We start from the raw sequence: 13,400 nt of genomic DNA on the forward strand, positions 1-13,400 counted from the left end.
AAAATTCACATTTTCTGTTTAAAAATTCAACTGTTTAGTAAAGGATTCGTCTTTCTGGCTTAAAAATTTAACATTTCAATTAATTTAATTAATTTAATTTAAGTTATTCTTTAATTTATTAATTTAATTTAACAATCTAACAATTTAACTATTGGGATGAAAATGATTTTTTTTAATTAAAAATTCAACTGTTTGGTAAATGATTCTTCTTTTTGGCTTGAAAATTTGGACAATTTAACAATTTATTTTATTTAATTTAACTTAGTTTTTAATTTATTAATTTAATTTATATAATTTATTTAATTTATTTTCATTTAATTAATTTAACAATTTAAAAATTCACATTTTCTGATTAAAAATTCAACTGTTTGGTAAAGGATTCGTCTTTTTGGCTTGAAAATTTTACAATTTCGTTTTTGAAAATTTATCTCTTGGAAGAAATTTGATATTTTCTTCAATTAAAAATGCAAATATTGAATTTTTGATTGATTTTTTTAAATTGGAAATTTAACTACTTGCGTAAAAGTTGAACCACTTTGTTCAAAATTTATTTAACTCTTTAAAGATTCATCTTTTTTGTTGAAAATTTAACTATTTTGTTCAAGATTCTTTTTTTTTTGTGAAAAATTAATTTTTTACCTGAAAATGTAACTTTTCTGTTTTTTGTTAATTTTTTTTTAAATAAAAATTCGTCTTTATTCTTAGAAAAGTAATCTTTTTGGTTGAAATTTCTACTTTTTTTTGTTAATACTGTAACTTATGTTGAAAATGGTCTTTTTTGTTTAAAATTTATATTTTTGGGTCGAAAATTCAGCTATTTTACAAAAAAAAATCCGTCTTTTGGTTTAAAGTTAAATTTTTTGAAAATGTGTCTATTTGGTTAGAAAATTTAAGTTCTGGGTTAAAAACTTTAGCTACTTTGTCAAAAAAATTTTGTTTGTTTGTTGAAGATTCATAATTTTAATTAAAAATTCATCTCTGGTTTAAAATTTAATTATTTCGTTGAAAATACATCTCTTTGGCAGAGAATTAATGTGTTCGAAGGAAAGCTCAACTGTTTTGATTGAAAACTCAAGTATTTTGTTAAAAAAATTTTCTTATTTGGTTAAAAATTTAATAATATAGTTAAAAAATCGCCTATTGTGTAGAAAATTTGTCTAGTTGGTATAAAAATGATCTTTTTTAGGTTAAAAATTCAACTATTTTGTTCAAAATTTAATTGGTTTGTTGAAAACTAAAAGCGTTTAAATCAACAACAAATCAACAACAAATTTGGTAAAATTGAAAAACTTGGAAATATTAAATAAAATGAACGGAAAAACATTTTTTGATCATAAAATCAGATTTTGGGGGCGTATGAGAAATTTCGCATGTCATTTTTTTTTATTTCTACGAGACCTAGAATTTCTATTTTGAGTGAAAAATATTTTTCAGGGTAAAAGAAAAATACCTGGAAAAGCGTATTTTTTCTCCTGGAAAATCTGTAATTTTTCGTTTAAGACACGCCTCTTTAAATATGAATATATTTAAAAGTTCCGAAAAAAAATTCCAAAATTATTTTGAATTTGGAGAAATTTTAAACCACTTCAAGATTTCTCAAGATTTTGAAATAAAATTTTAAAGCTTTTGAAGGATGCCTAGACTATTTAAAATAAAAATAATTTAACTTCTATTTTAAGAACTGTTAAGTTAAAAAAATTATTTTTCAATGTTTAATGTGTCTAGCTTAAAATTACTTAAAATAATATAATTTTGAAAATTTTTAAAGTTCATAGCTTGATTTTTTAATTTAGACTATTGAAAATGTTAACGTGAATTTATATATTTATATATATAGAATTATATATTTATAATTTATAAAAGTTCTAAAATTTGCGGTTTATTTGCATTTCATTTAGCATTTTTTATTTGAAAATTGTTTTAACCTTCCATTTGGTACGTGTAAATTTTTGAGCATTTGAATAGACAATTTTTGAATTGAAAACTTTTGAACTTCAATTTTAAAAGTTTGGAATTCAAGTATTTAACTTTGGATGCTTTAATTTGTTGTTTATTGTTTATTACTTTAGATGGAAAAATGTTTAGAATATAGCTTGATTTTTTAAATTTCATTAGCCGTGAAAAATGTTTGCGAATCGGTAAAAACCGGGATATGATCGGAATTTTTTTTCTTCGATTAAAACGGCCCCCCTGGGAAGATTTAAAATTAAAAAATTAAAAATTGAGTTTAAAATAAAAAAACTACGAAAATTAAACTAACTGAAATTGAACTATCAGTAAATGAACAATTTCAATAATTTTAAGTGGTTACAATTTGTGATTCCTATATTTTCATGATAAACGCCAAATTTTTTCCTTTCATGGATTTTAATTTTCAATTACAATTAAATTGGTTAAATTTTGTAAAATATCATTAGTAATTTAATAATTATTAATTTTAAAGGGTTTCATTATAAAAACGTTGAAATATCACAATTTTTGTACCTAAATTTTTTTTAGTTTTGAATGCAGTTCCCATTCGTTTCAGTTTCAACGTTCGAGAGTAGAAATTTTTTCATTTTTAACGATTTCCATTTAAAAGTAATATTTATTTTGAAATTTTTTAAAATAATAATTCAATTCATTTTTCATTTTAGAAAAAGTTGTCTAATAATTTTTAATTTTAACTTGTAATTTTATTATCTAATAAACATTAAAAATTCTAGAAATTCAAAAGCTTTGTCTTTGAAAGATTCAAATTATTTAAATTGAACATTTTTCAATCTTTAATTATTTAATTTTACACGCTTTTAATTATAAAGGATAAAATTTCAATTCCTGTAAGTTTTAAAGGATTCAATTTCCAAAATTTGAATCTTAAATATTAAATTTTTAACGTTTTGACAGTTTCATATTTTTTAAATTTTTATCTAAATTCATGCTAGTTTCGCGATTCTTAAAAAATAAAATTAAAATTGTTATATTTTTAGCGCTTCGGCTTATAAATTATACGATTCAAATCCTTTTTGTAATTAAATTGTCCAAAATCGTTCGTATATATATTTTTTTTTAAATTTCAGACTTTTGCAATTCGAAATTAATAATTATCAATTGTCGTTTCAAAAATATTTAAAAGCTTATAAATATTAATAAATTGGATCAATAATGGACTTCTAAATTTGCCTATTTTAATGTTATTTAATCAAAATTGAGACACATGAAAATGCGATTTGCGCGCGGATATTTACTGCTAGTGTGCAATAAAATTAATTATTAATAAAATATAATTATTTAAAAAAATTATAATTAATTATTATATGATATAAAGTCAATCAATTTCTTGCAAAAAGGTTTACTGATATTTATAGATTTACGCAATAGATGACTAGCGGTTGTTTAGACGACCACAGTGTTAGTTTGGTCGAAAAACAGTCGTTTAAATTACGAGTGTGGTTAGATAGGACGACGGGCTGTCGTCTAAACTACCAGAGTGGTTAGTTTAGACGACCAACGGGCGTTTAGGCGATTAACGGTCTTTTAAATGACCAGAGTGGTTAGCTTAGAGGACCAGCGATCGTTTAGACGACCATCGGTTGTTTAGACGACCAGAATGGTTAGTTTAGGCGACCACCGGTTGTTTAAACGACTATAGTGGTTAGTTTAGACGACCAGAGTGGTCGGTCAGGCGATTAACGGTCTTTTAAATGTCCAGAGTGGTTAGCTTAGACGATCAGCGATCGTTTAGACGACTATCGGTTGTTTAGACGACCAGAATGGTTAGTTTAGACGACCAACGGGCGTTTAGGCGATTAACGGTCTTTTAAATGACCAGAGTGGTTAGCTTAGACGACCAGCGATCATTTAGACGACCAGGGATCTAGAATTCTAGAAATTCAAAAGCTTTGTCTTTGAAAGATACCTGGAAAAGCGTATTTTTTCTACTGGAAAATCTGTAATTTTTCGTTTAAGACACGCCTCTTTAAAGAAAAAAGTGATGAGACATTTTGAAACTCAGGTGGGAAAATCTGCTTTCAGTGGAACTTGGTGTGCGAAAAGTCCTGGTGGTTAGCAACCGGTGACTCTTTGTTCATGGTAGGAGTCATGCTTGGATCGATGATTTTCGGATATTTATCCGATAAGTATGGACGACGGCCAATTTTTTTCATTTCTTTGGTCATTCAACTGGTTGGTGGAATTATAGTTGGTGTAGCTCCCAACTTTGTCACCTACGTCATCTTCAGATCAATTGTTGGCTCCACCACAAGTGGTGTTTTCCTCGTCGCTTATGTCATAGGTAATCAAATACAACTCTACTTTGTTTTTCTAATAATATATTATATTATATTAATATTTTCAATAATAAATAGATATCCTGGATGTTTTGGGTATAAGATATAAACGAATCGTGTTTTTTTTGTTTTTTTTTTTCTAGCACTCGAAATGGTTGGCCCTAAAAAAAGATTAATCGCTGGTGTCGGTGTTCAGTTGTTCTTTACAATTGGTTACATCATGACTGCTGGATTTGCTTATTTCATCAGAGACTGGAGAATGTTGCAGATTGCTCTCACTCTTCCCAATATATTGTTCTTAGTTTATTGGTGGTAAGTGTCGATTAAAAATATGATACTCGGTTCTAAATTTAGAATTAATTAGCACACGTGTTTAGTAATTAATACTCTTTTGTTTAGTCTATTTTTTAGAAGGATTTTTTATTTATTTGAATTCTTTTGAGTTCAAGGAGTTTAAAGAACTTGGATAATTCAAGGAATTAGTTTAGACGACCAATGTAATTGTTTTAGACGGCTAATTGTATTTTAAACAATCAGAGTGGCTAGTTTGGTCGACTAACAGGCGGTTAAAAGATTATAGTTGTCAGTTTAGACGACCAAAGTGGTCAGTTTAGACGACCAAAGGGGTCAGTTTAGACGACCAGAGTGGTTAGTTTAGACGACCAGCAGTATTTAAAATTCTGCAATTTGGAATGGTGAAAATTAGAGTGACTTTTGATGTGATAGAATTACATCTTTGGGCACAAAAATCTATACAGTATAAATTTCAATTGATACTCCATGTTCTGATACTTATAAATAATATATTTGTCGTTTTTAAATTTTCTATAATTTTAATTTTAATTTGTAGTTTTGAATGTGCAATTCTAAAAGAGTTTAATCTTTTTGAAGCCTTGAAAATAAAGTTTTTTCTTAAGTTAATTTGTAGATTAATTTTTGGAGGCTTCGAATTTTAAATTTCAATTAGGTATTTTCACTTCAACCATCAGCTAACTTCACTTCGTTGAAAGCTGAAAGGGAAAAAATGGAACAAATGCATGGAAAAAACTTTATTTCTGTGATATCTTTTTAATTAATAATAATTATTATCATTTTATTATTTCATTAAATAGTTCTTAACAAATAAAAATTAGTTTTCAATTTTGAATTTAATAGTTTTTGATGTAAATATAAAATAATTTCGAATTGAAAAGATTTAAAATTTCAAAAAATAAAATCATATTATAGCATAGCAATATTGTTTTGTATTCTTTATCTTAATTTTTAATTTGACATGAAGTATCTTAAAATTTTTCAACTTTTAGTTGAAGATTTAAGGAAATAAGTAATTCTAAATTGAAAAATATTTTATATTCAAAAATTTCTAAAATGAATAATAATTCTGAAGGAAGCAGGGTGGCCGCTAGACCGGGAAACCCGGGAAATGACGGTGAATTTATTTTTTGACCAGGAATTTCACAAAACTTTTAGAATAAAAAATTTTTCCAACTTTGATTTCAACCGTTTTTTAAAAATAAGTTTTCAAATTGTGATTTTTATAAATGATTAAATCATTCAGTTTAGAATGCTTCATTCAAAAATCGTTCACTTTACAAATTTTCCATTTTAGATTTTTAATTTTTAAAAGCATATATTTTAATTTAAAGAATTTTAAAATGCAGTTTTAAAGGCTTAAAAAATTAAAAGTTTTTAAAATCGAAGATTTTTTAAATAAAAAACAGAGTGGCGGCCGGACCCGGAAACCGGAAATTTTACGAATTTTCTGAACAAAAATCTGTCCAAGTTCGACTTTACCAATTTTTTAATTAATTAAAGTGCAATTTTGAAGATTGAAACAATTAAGAAATAAAAGCATTTGAAGTTGAAATTTTTTGATAAAAAATAGTTTTATTTTATCAACTCTTAATATAAATAAATAAATTATTTAAAAAATGGATTTGTACTCTAAGTATAGAAATCTGAAAAATTATTGATTTGACTAAACGATTCTAGGTCCGTTAAAAATTTGAGAATTTCCTGATTGTAACTGTTTCAATTCGAAAGTCTCGATAAGAATTGAAATTAATATATCATTCATTCCGATAATATTATTTTTAAATAAAAATTTTCATGATTTATCAATAATATATTTTTAATTCAGAGATTTCGCTCTTGCTTTATATTATTTTTTATATTAAATTTAATAAATAAATTTAATAATATATTATTTCTATTAATTTGTTTTAGTCATTAAAAAATGTAAACGCGCGTTTTACTATTTTCAACTTAAAAATAAATCCATAATAATATAATCATAATTAAAGGCTTTTATTAAATTAAAAATATTGCGAGTCTAAATTATTTAATTTTTATCCCATTTAATTTGAAATTTCTTAACGTAGAAAAAGAACAAGTATTTAATATTTAGCAATATTTGACTGTTGATTTAATACGAGTAAATTAAGGCCAAATATTTAAAAGAAAACAATTTGAAACTGAATTGTTTTACATAGAAAGCTTTGAATCTTTAGATTTTTGAAGAACTTTTAAATTTTTAGTGTTACAATTTTAATTGTTCTATTTAAAAAGTCTTTAATTTATAAGTGAAATTGTTAAATTTTAACGCATAAATAACAATTAAACACTTAATAGTTTTAGAAATTTTTTTAGTAATTTTATGAGATATTTAGAAGTTTTGAAAAGATTCAAAATTATTTAAAAACTTGAAATTATTTCAAGAAATTTAAACGAAGTGTGTTAACATTTTTTTTTAAACTTCTAAATAAATCTTAAAATTAATCGAAATTTTCCTACAATTTTAAAAAATCTTAATAAAATTTTTTATTCTCTTGAAGTCTTTCACAATTCTTAAAAAAAATTCTAAATTTTTTGTTTGAAATCAGCAAAAATCTGCATTTTATTTTTAAATAAAAGCTTTAAATTTATTTCAAGTTTCTTTAAAACCTCTAAATATCTCTTAAAATTACACTAATATTTTTCTAATTCTTTTTTCTATGTTTATTTATAAATTCAAATAATTTTTTTTATTTGCATGATTTTCTAACAGTGATAGAAAAAATTCAATTCATTTTGAAATATATTTAAAAGTTCCGAAAAAAAATTCCAAAATTATTTTCAATTTGATTTAGAACCAATTCCAGATTTCTCAAGATTTTGAAATAAAATTTTTAAGTTTTTAAAGGATGCCTGGACTATTTAAAATAAACATAGTTTAACTTCTAATTTAAGAACTGTTAAGTTAAAAAAAATTATTTTTAAATTTTTAATGTGTCTAGCTTAAAATTAGTTAAAATAATATAAATTTTACAATTTTTTTAAGTTCATTGCTTGATTCTTTAACTTAGACTTTTGAATATCTGCAAAAATCTACATTTTGTTTTTAATTCGGCTGTACGTATTTGAAATTATTTCAAGTTCTAAATTTAATTAGAATCTTTTCTATTGTTCTATTGTTATTTATAAATTCAAATTCATTTTTTTTAATTTGCAGGATTTTCTTAAAATTATAGAAAAAATTCAATTCATTTTGAAATATATTTAAAAGTTCCGAAAACAAAATCAAAAATTATTTTGAATTTGAAAAAATTTTAAACTACTTCTAGATTTCTCAAGATTTTGAAATAAAATTTTTAAGCTTTTGAAGGATGCCTAGACTATTTAAAATAAAAATAATTTCTAATTTAAGAACAATTAAGTTAAACAAATTATTTTTCAATTTTTAATGTCTCTAGCTTAAAGTTTCTTAAAATAATATAATTTTGAAAATTTTTAAAGTTCATTGCTTGATTCTTTAATTTAGACTATTGAATCTTTGAACTTTATAATTGATAAAAGTTCAATTTACAAAATTTAAATCTTAAATATTAAATTTTTAACGTTTTGACACGTTTATAATTTTGACACAATTATACGATTCAACTCCTTTTTGCAATTAAACTGTCCAAAATCGTTCGTATATACATATTTTTTTTTAAATTTCAGACTCTTGCAATTCGAAATTAATAATTATCCATTGTCGTTTCAAAAATATTTAAAAGCTTATTAATATTAATAAATTGGATCAATAATGGACTTATAAATTTGCCTATTTTAATGTTATTTAATCAAAATTGAGACACATGAAAATGCGATTTGCGCGCGGATATTTACTGCTAGTGTGCAATGAAATTAATTATCAATAAAATATAATTATTAAAAAAAATATAATTAATTATTATATGATTTAAAGTCAATCAATTTCTTGCAAAAATGTTTGCTGATATTTATCGATTTACGAAATAGATGATTAACGGTTGTTTAGACGACCATAGTGTTAGTTTGGGCGAAAAACAGTCGTTTAAATTACGAGTGTGGTTAGATAGGACGACGGGCTCTCGTATAAACTAGCAGAGTGGTTTGTTTAGACGACCAACGGGCGTTTAGGCGATTAACGGTCTTTTAAATGACCAGAGTGGTTAGCTTAGACGACTAGCGATCGTTTTGACGACCATTGGTTGTTAAGACGACCAGAATGGTTAGTTTAGACGGCCAGGGTGGTCAGTTTAGACGACCAGAGTGGTCAGTTTAGACGACCAGAATGGTTAGTTTAGACGGCCACTGGTTGTTTAAACGACTAGAGTGGTTAGTTTAGACGACCAGAGTGGTCGTTTAGGCGATTAGCGGTCTTCTAAATGTCCAGAGTGGTTAGCTTAGACGACCGGCGATCGTTTAGACTGCCATTGGTTGTTTAGACGACCAAAATGGTTAGTTTAGACGACCATAGTGGTCAGTTTAGACGACCAGAATGGTTAGTTTAGACGACCACCGGTTGTTTAAACGACTAGAGTGGTTAGTTTAGACGACCAGGGTGGTCGTTTTAGACGTACAAGTGGCCTGGTCCACTTCTAAATTCACCAAGACTAATAGTTTGAATAATAAAGCATTTTGTTTTTGTTTTTTATTCATGAAGGTTTATTCCCGAGTCAGCTCGCTGGTTATTGACCAAGGGTCGAACTCAGGACGCGAAAGATTTGCTACAAAGAGCATCCAGGGAAAATGGTGTGGAAATTGCAGATGAAACAATGGAGGTGCTCTTAAATGATAGTAATGAAGACACCACTCCAGATGAAAATAAACCATCGCTGTTTGATTTGTTCCGGTATCCCAATTTAAGGAAGAAGAGTTTGTTAATATTTTTCAATTGGTAGGTAACAATTTCATATATAGCATTTATTATTTAAAGAAATACACATTTATTTACAATTTTTATTATTTTATTTATTTTATTATTATATATTTATATATATTTTTTCAAGCACATTCTAGAGTGAAACGAACATTTACTTTTTTAAATTACACAGTTTTTATAGAACAAGAAATTCCATAAAGTCAGGGATTGTCAGAGAAAACCTGATAGAGTTTGGGAATTTTCGAAAAAATGAAATAGAAGTTAATTTAATTATTTTGATTAAAAAAAGCAAACCACTTGATTTGAAAATTAAACTCTTTTTGTTTAGGATTAAAACTTTTTTGTTGAAAATTCATCTTTTTCGGTTTAACTCAACTATTTTTCGAATAAAATTAAAATCCTTTTTGGTTGAAATATCAATTAAATATCACGTTTTTCGTTCAGAACTCATCAACTTCAATTGAAAATTCAACTACTGTGTTGGGAGTGAAACTACTTTGTTAAAAATGTATTTATTTGCTTAATAATTTATCATTTTAGTTGACAAACTTTTTTTTTTTTGTTCAAAATTTAATTATTTTGATGAAAATTCAACTATTTTTGGTATAAAATTAAAATCAATTTTGGTTTAAATATCAAATTCTCGTTGAAAATTCATGCTTGTTATTTAAAAATTTATTTATTTGGTTAATGAGTCATCATTTTAGTTGATAAACTTTTTTTTTTGTTCAAAATTTAATTATTTTGATAAAAATTCAACTATTTTTGGTATAAAATTAAAATCCATTTTGGTTTAAATATCAAATTTTCGTTGAAAATTCATCCTTGTTATTTAAAAATTTATTTATTTGCTTAATGAGTCATCATTTTTGTTGACAAACTTTTTTTTTGTTCAAAATTTAATTATTTTGATGAAAAACCTTTAAAAATTCAAATATTTAATTGGAAATTCATGTACTATGTTAGAAAAATCGTTTATTTTGGTAAAAAAATCATCGTATTGGTTGAAAATTTATCTTTTTGGTAAAAAGTTACTTTTTTGTTATTCAGAATTAATTTTTTTAACTGAAAGTGTATCTTTTCCATTTTTTTGTCGAAAATTTATCTTTTTTGATAGAAATTTAATCTTCTTTGTTAAAAATTATACTATTTCGTTGAAAATTGACTTTGATTTTATTGAAAATTAAGCTTTTTACTAAAAATTAATTGTTCTACTTTTAGTTGGAAATTTCTCTGTTTTAAGTGGAATTTCAACTATTTTTTTTAAATCCTCTTTTTTTTAACTTCATCTTTTTAGTTAAATATTAATTCTGTACTTGAAAATTTAACTATTTTATTGAAAATTCGTTTCTTTTTTTGTTTAAAATTTATTCTACTAACTCAAAATTTTAGTTGTTATTTCTGTTGCGAAATTTATATTTTTAGTCTAAAATTTATGTATTTATTTAAGAATTAAGTTTTTTTTATTTGAAGATTTGTCATTTTAGTTGAAAATGTACTTCAACTATTCCATATTTCATGTCAAAAATTGACCTTTTTTGATAGAAATGTAATCTTTTTGATTAAAAAATTTTGTGTTTCGTTAAAAATTCGCTTACTATTTTATTGCAAATTTATTTAATAACTGAATATTTAAGTATTTTATTTTTGGTGGAAAATTTGTCTTTTTAGTTGAAAATTCCTGTATTTGGTTAAGAATTAATTTATCATTTTTTGGTTAAAAATTAATTTCTGTGCTTGCAAATTTAACTATTGTACTGAAAATTCGTTTATTTTTTTTTTACAAATTTTATTCTACTGACTCAAAATTCAAGTATGTTATTTCAGTTGAATAATATATATTTTTAGTCTAAAATTCACGTATTTAGTTACGACTTGAGTTTTTTTTTTAGTTGAAGATTTATCATTTTAATTGAAAATGTACTTCAACTATTCCATATTTCTTGTGGAAAATTTACCTTTTTTGATAGAAATGCAATCTTTTTCGTTAAAAAATGTTCAGTTTTGTTGAAAATTATTTTCTTTTTTGATTAAAAATTTATTTAATAACTGAACATTGAAGTATTTTATTTTTGGTGGATAATTGATCTTTTTAGTTGAAAATTCCTCTATTTGGTTGAGAATTTGGTTGAAAATTAATTTCTTTGGTTAAAAATTCGTTTTTTTTTTTTAGTTGGAAATTAATTTCTGTAACTGAAGCTGTAAACTACTACATTTTCGCTTGCAAATTTATATTTCCACTTGAAAATTATTTAATTTTGTTGAAAACGCATTTTTTAAATTTTACTTTTCTGACTGCAAATTTAATTATTCTAGTTTTGGTTTGTAAATTTATCTTTTCTAATTGAGAAAATATATATTTTGTTGAAACGGTATCTTTTTTGGTAGAAAATTCATCAATTAGGTTAAAAATTATATTATATTTTGTAGAATTATTTTTTTTTAAATTAATTGTTTTAACTAAAAATTTAATTCTTCTATTTTTAGTTTAAAAAATCATTTTTTTATATTAAAAAAGCAACTATTTTGCTAAAATTCGTTTTTTTTTCAATAATTATCGTAGCAAATCGGAATAAGGCACTGTTTAATGTGAAAAGAAATTTGCCTATTAAAAAATATGAAAATTTTCTATTTAGTTAACTTAAATTATTTATAACAAGCTTAAATATTATCTATAAATAATAATTTGCTATCTAGTAAATTCAGTAAAATATTTTAAGACGTATATGATGAAAAAGAATTTTTTCCTAGAAAGAATAATGAAAATTGTATATTGTTTGACATCAATTATTTATAACAAAACTACTTGTTAAGTCTTAATAATTTCTTGTAGGTTTTTATGTAAGTTTGAGAAAATTATTTGACACATTAATAGATTGCCAAGAGTTTTTTTCGTGAAAAAAATATGAAAATAATTTATTTGTTCAAAATAATAAAATTGTAAAATAAACAAATGACTTGCTTTCTTTGTTCCTTCAATTTATAATTCAAGTTGATTGCAAATATTATTGTAACTTGTAACTATATATCTGAATTCGAGTGAATTTATACCAAAGAAAAATGTAAAAATGGTTGCTAATCGGATAAAATCGGGAAGATAAAAAAACCTGAGATATAAAAACAGCATCTTTTTTTTTATATTCCAGGTTTATAAACAGCGGGACATACTACGGGCTTTCTTGGGGCTCCTCAAAACTCAGTGAAAACGAATTCGTCACTTTCGTTATTTCTGGTGTTGTTGAAATACCCGCCTACTTTTTCCTCATTTTCACATTGAATAGATGGGGCAGGAAGGTAATTTTGTGTGGTTGTATGATTGCCTCCGGGCTATTTTTAGTCGCGACTCTTCTCGTTCCTGCAGGTAATTAATCACTCATTTTTTCCAATATCTTACTTATCGACACTAGATATTTAAGTAGTATAGCTGTGAGAGTACAGGAACCCTTACCGACCAGATAAGGTTCAATTATATGCTAAGTTACCGACAGTCGGTATATTCCGATCGTTTTATAATTGAGGTAACTGGCCTGGATCGAGCCTCAGTCGATATGCTAATGATATATCCTTTTCTTTCTCCTCCTATTATTTTTTTTATATCTTCCTCATCTATCTCCTGATATTTCTCTTCTATTCCCTCCTCAAATATTTTCTGATTATCACGCTTCATCTGTTTCCTCCTCATCGATTTCCAGGCCTTCCTCCTATTCTTCTTCTGCCTCCTCATCTATCTTCTGATCCTCCTCCTCCTCTTCTTCTGTCCTCTCGCACATCCCCTTCTCATCTATGTCCTGATACTTCTCCTCTACTCCCTCTCCATATATATTCTGATTACCCTCCTCCTCTTCTCTCCTGAATCTCTTCCTCATATATCTCCTTATACTCTTTCTCTCCTTCTATCTCCTCATCATCTTCTAATCTTCTTCTGTCTCCTCATCTATCTCCTGATTTTTCTTCTCTTCTTCTGT

At 25.2% G+C, this 13,400-nt stretch overlaps 2 protein-coding genes across 7 annotated transcripts in view; one reads left to right on the top strand and one right to left on the bottom strand.

Moving 5' to 3' along the window:
* The window catches only part of LOC117181470 (organic cation transporter protein-like), a 104,022-nt gene that overhangs the window by 84,591 nt on the left and 6,031 nt on the right, over nt 1-13,400 (top strand). For all 4 annotated transcript variants that reach the window (XM_033374152.1, XM_033374149.1, XM_033374153.1 and 1 more), the window contains exons 5-8: nt 4,015-4,273; nt 4,412-4,580; nt 9,217-9,450; nt 12,582-12,796. In XM_033374152.1, the coding sequence (XP_033230043.1) occupies nt 4,015-4,273; nt 4,412-4,580; nt 9,217-9,450; nt 12,582-12,796 (877 nt within the window). The remainder of the gene's footprint in view (nt 1-4,014; nt 4,274-4,411; nt 4,581-9,216; nt 9,451-12,581; nt 12,797-13,400) is intronic.
* Nucleotides 1-13,400, bottom strand: part of LOC117181471 (DDB1- and CUL4-associated factor 12) — a 251,124-nt gene that overhangs the window by 78,872 nt on the left and 158,852 nt on the right. The gene's annotated exons all lie outside the window — the stretch shown is intronic.

The sequence above is a fragment of the Belonocnema kinseyi genome, chromosome 10 (assembly GCF_010883055.1).
Source record: "Belonocnema kinseyi isolate 2016_QV_RU_SX_M_011 chromosome 10, B_treatae_v1, whole genome shotgun sequence".
NCBI classification, from domain to species: domain Eukaryota; kingdom Metazoa; phylum Arthropoda; class Insecta; order Hymenoptera; family Cynipidae; genus Belonocnema; species Belonocnema kinseyi.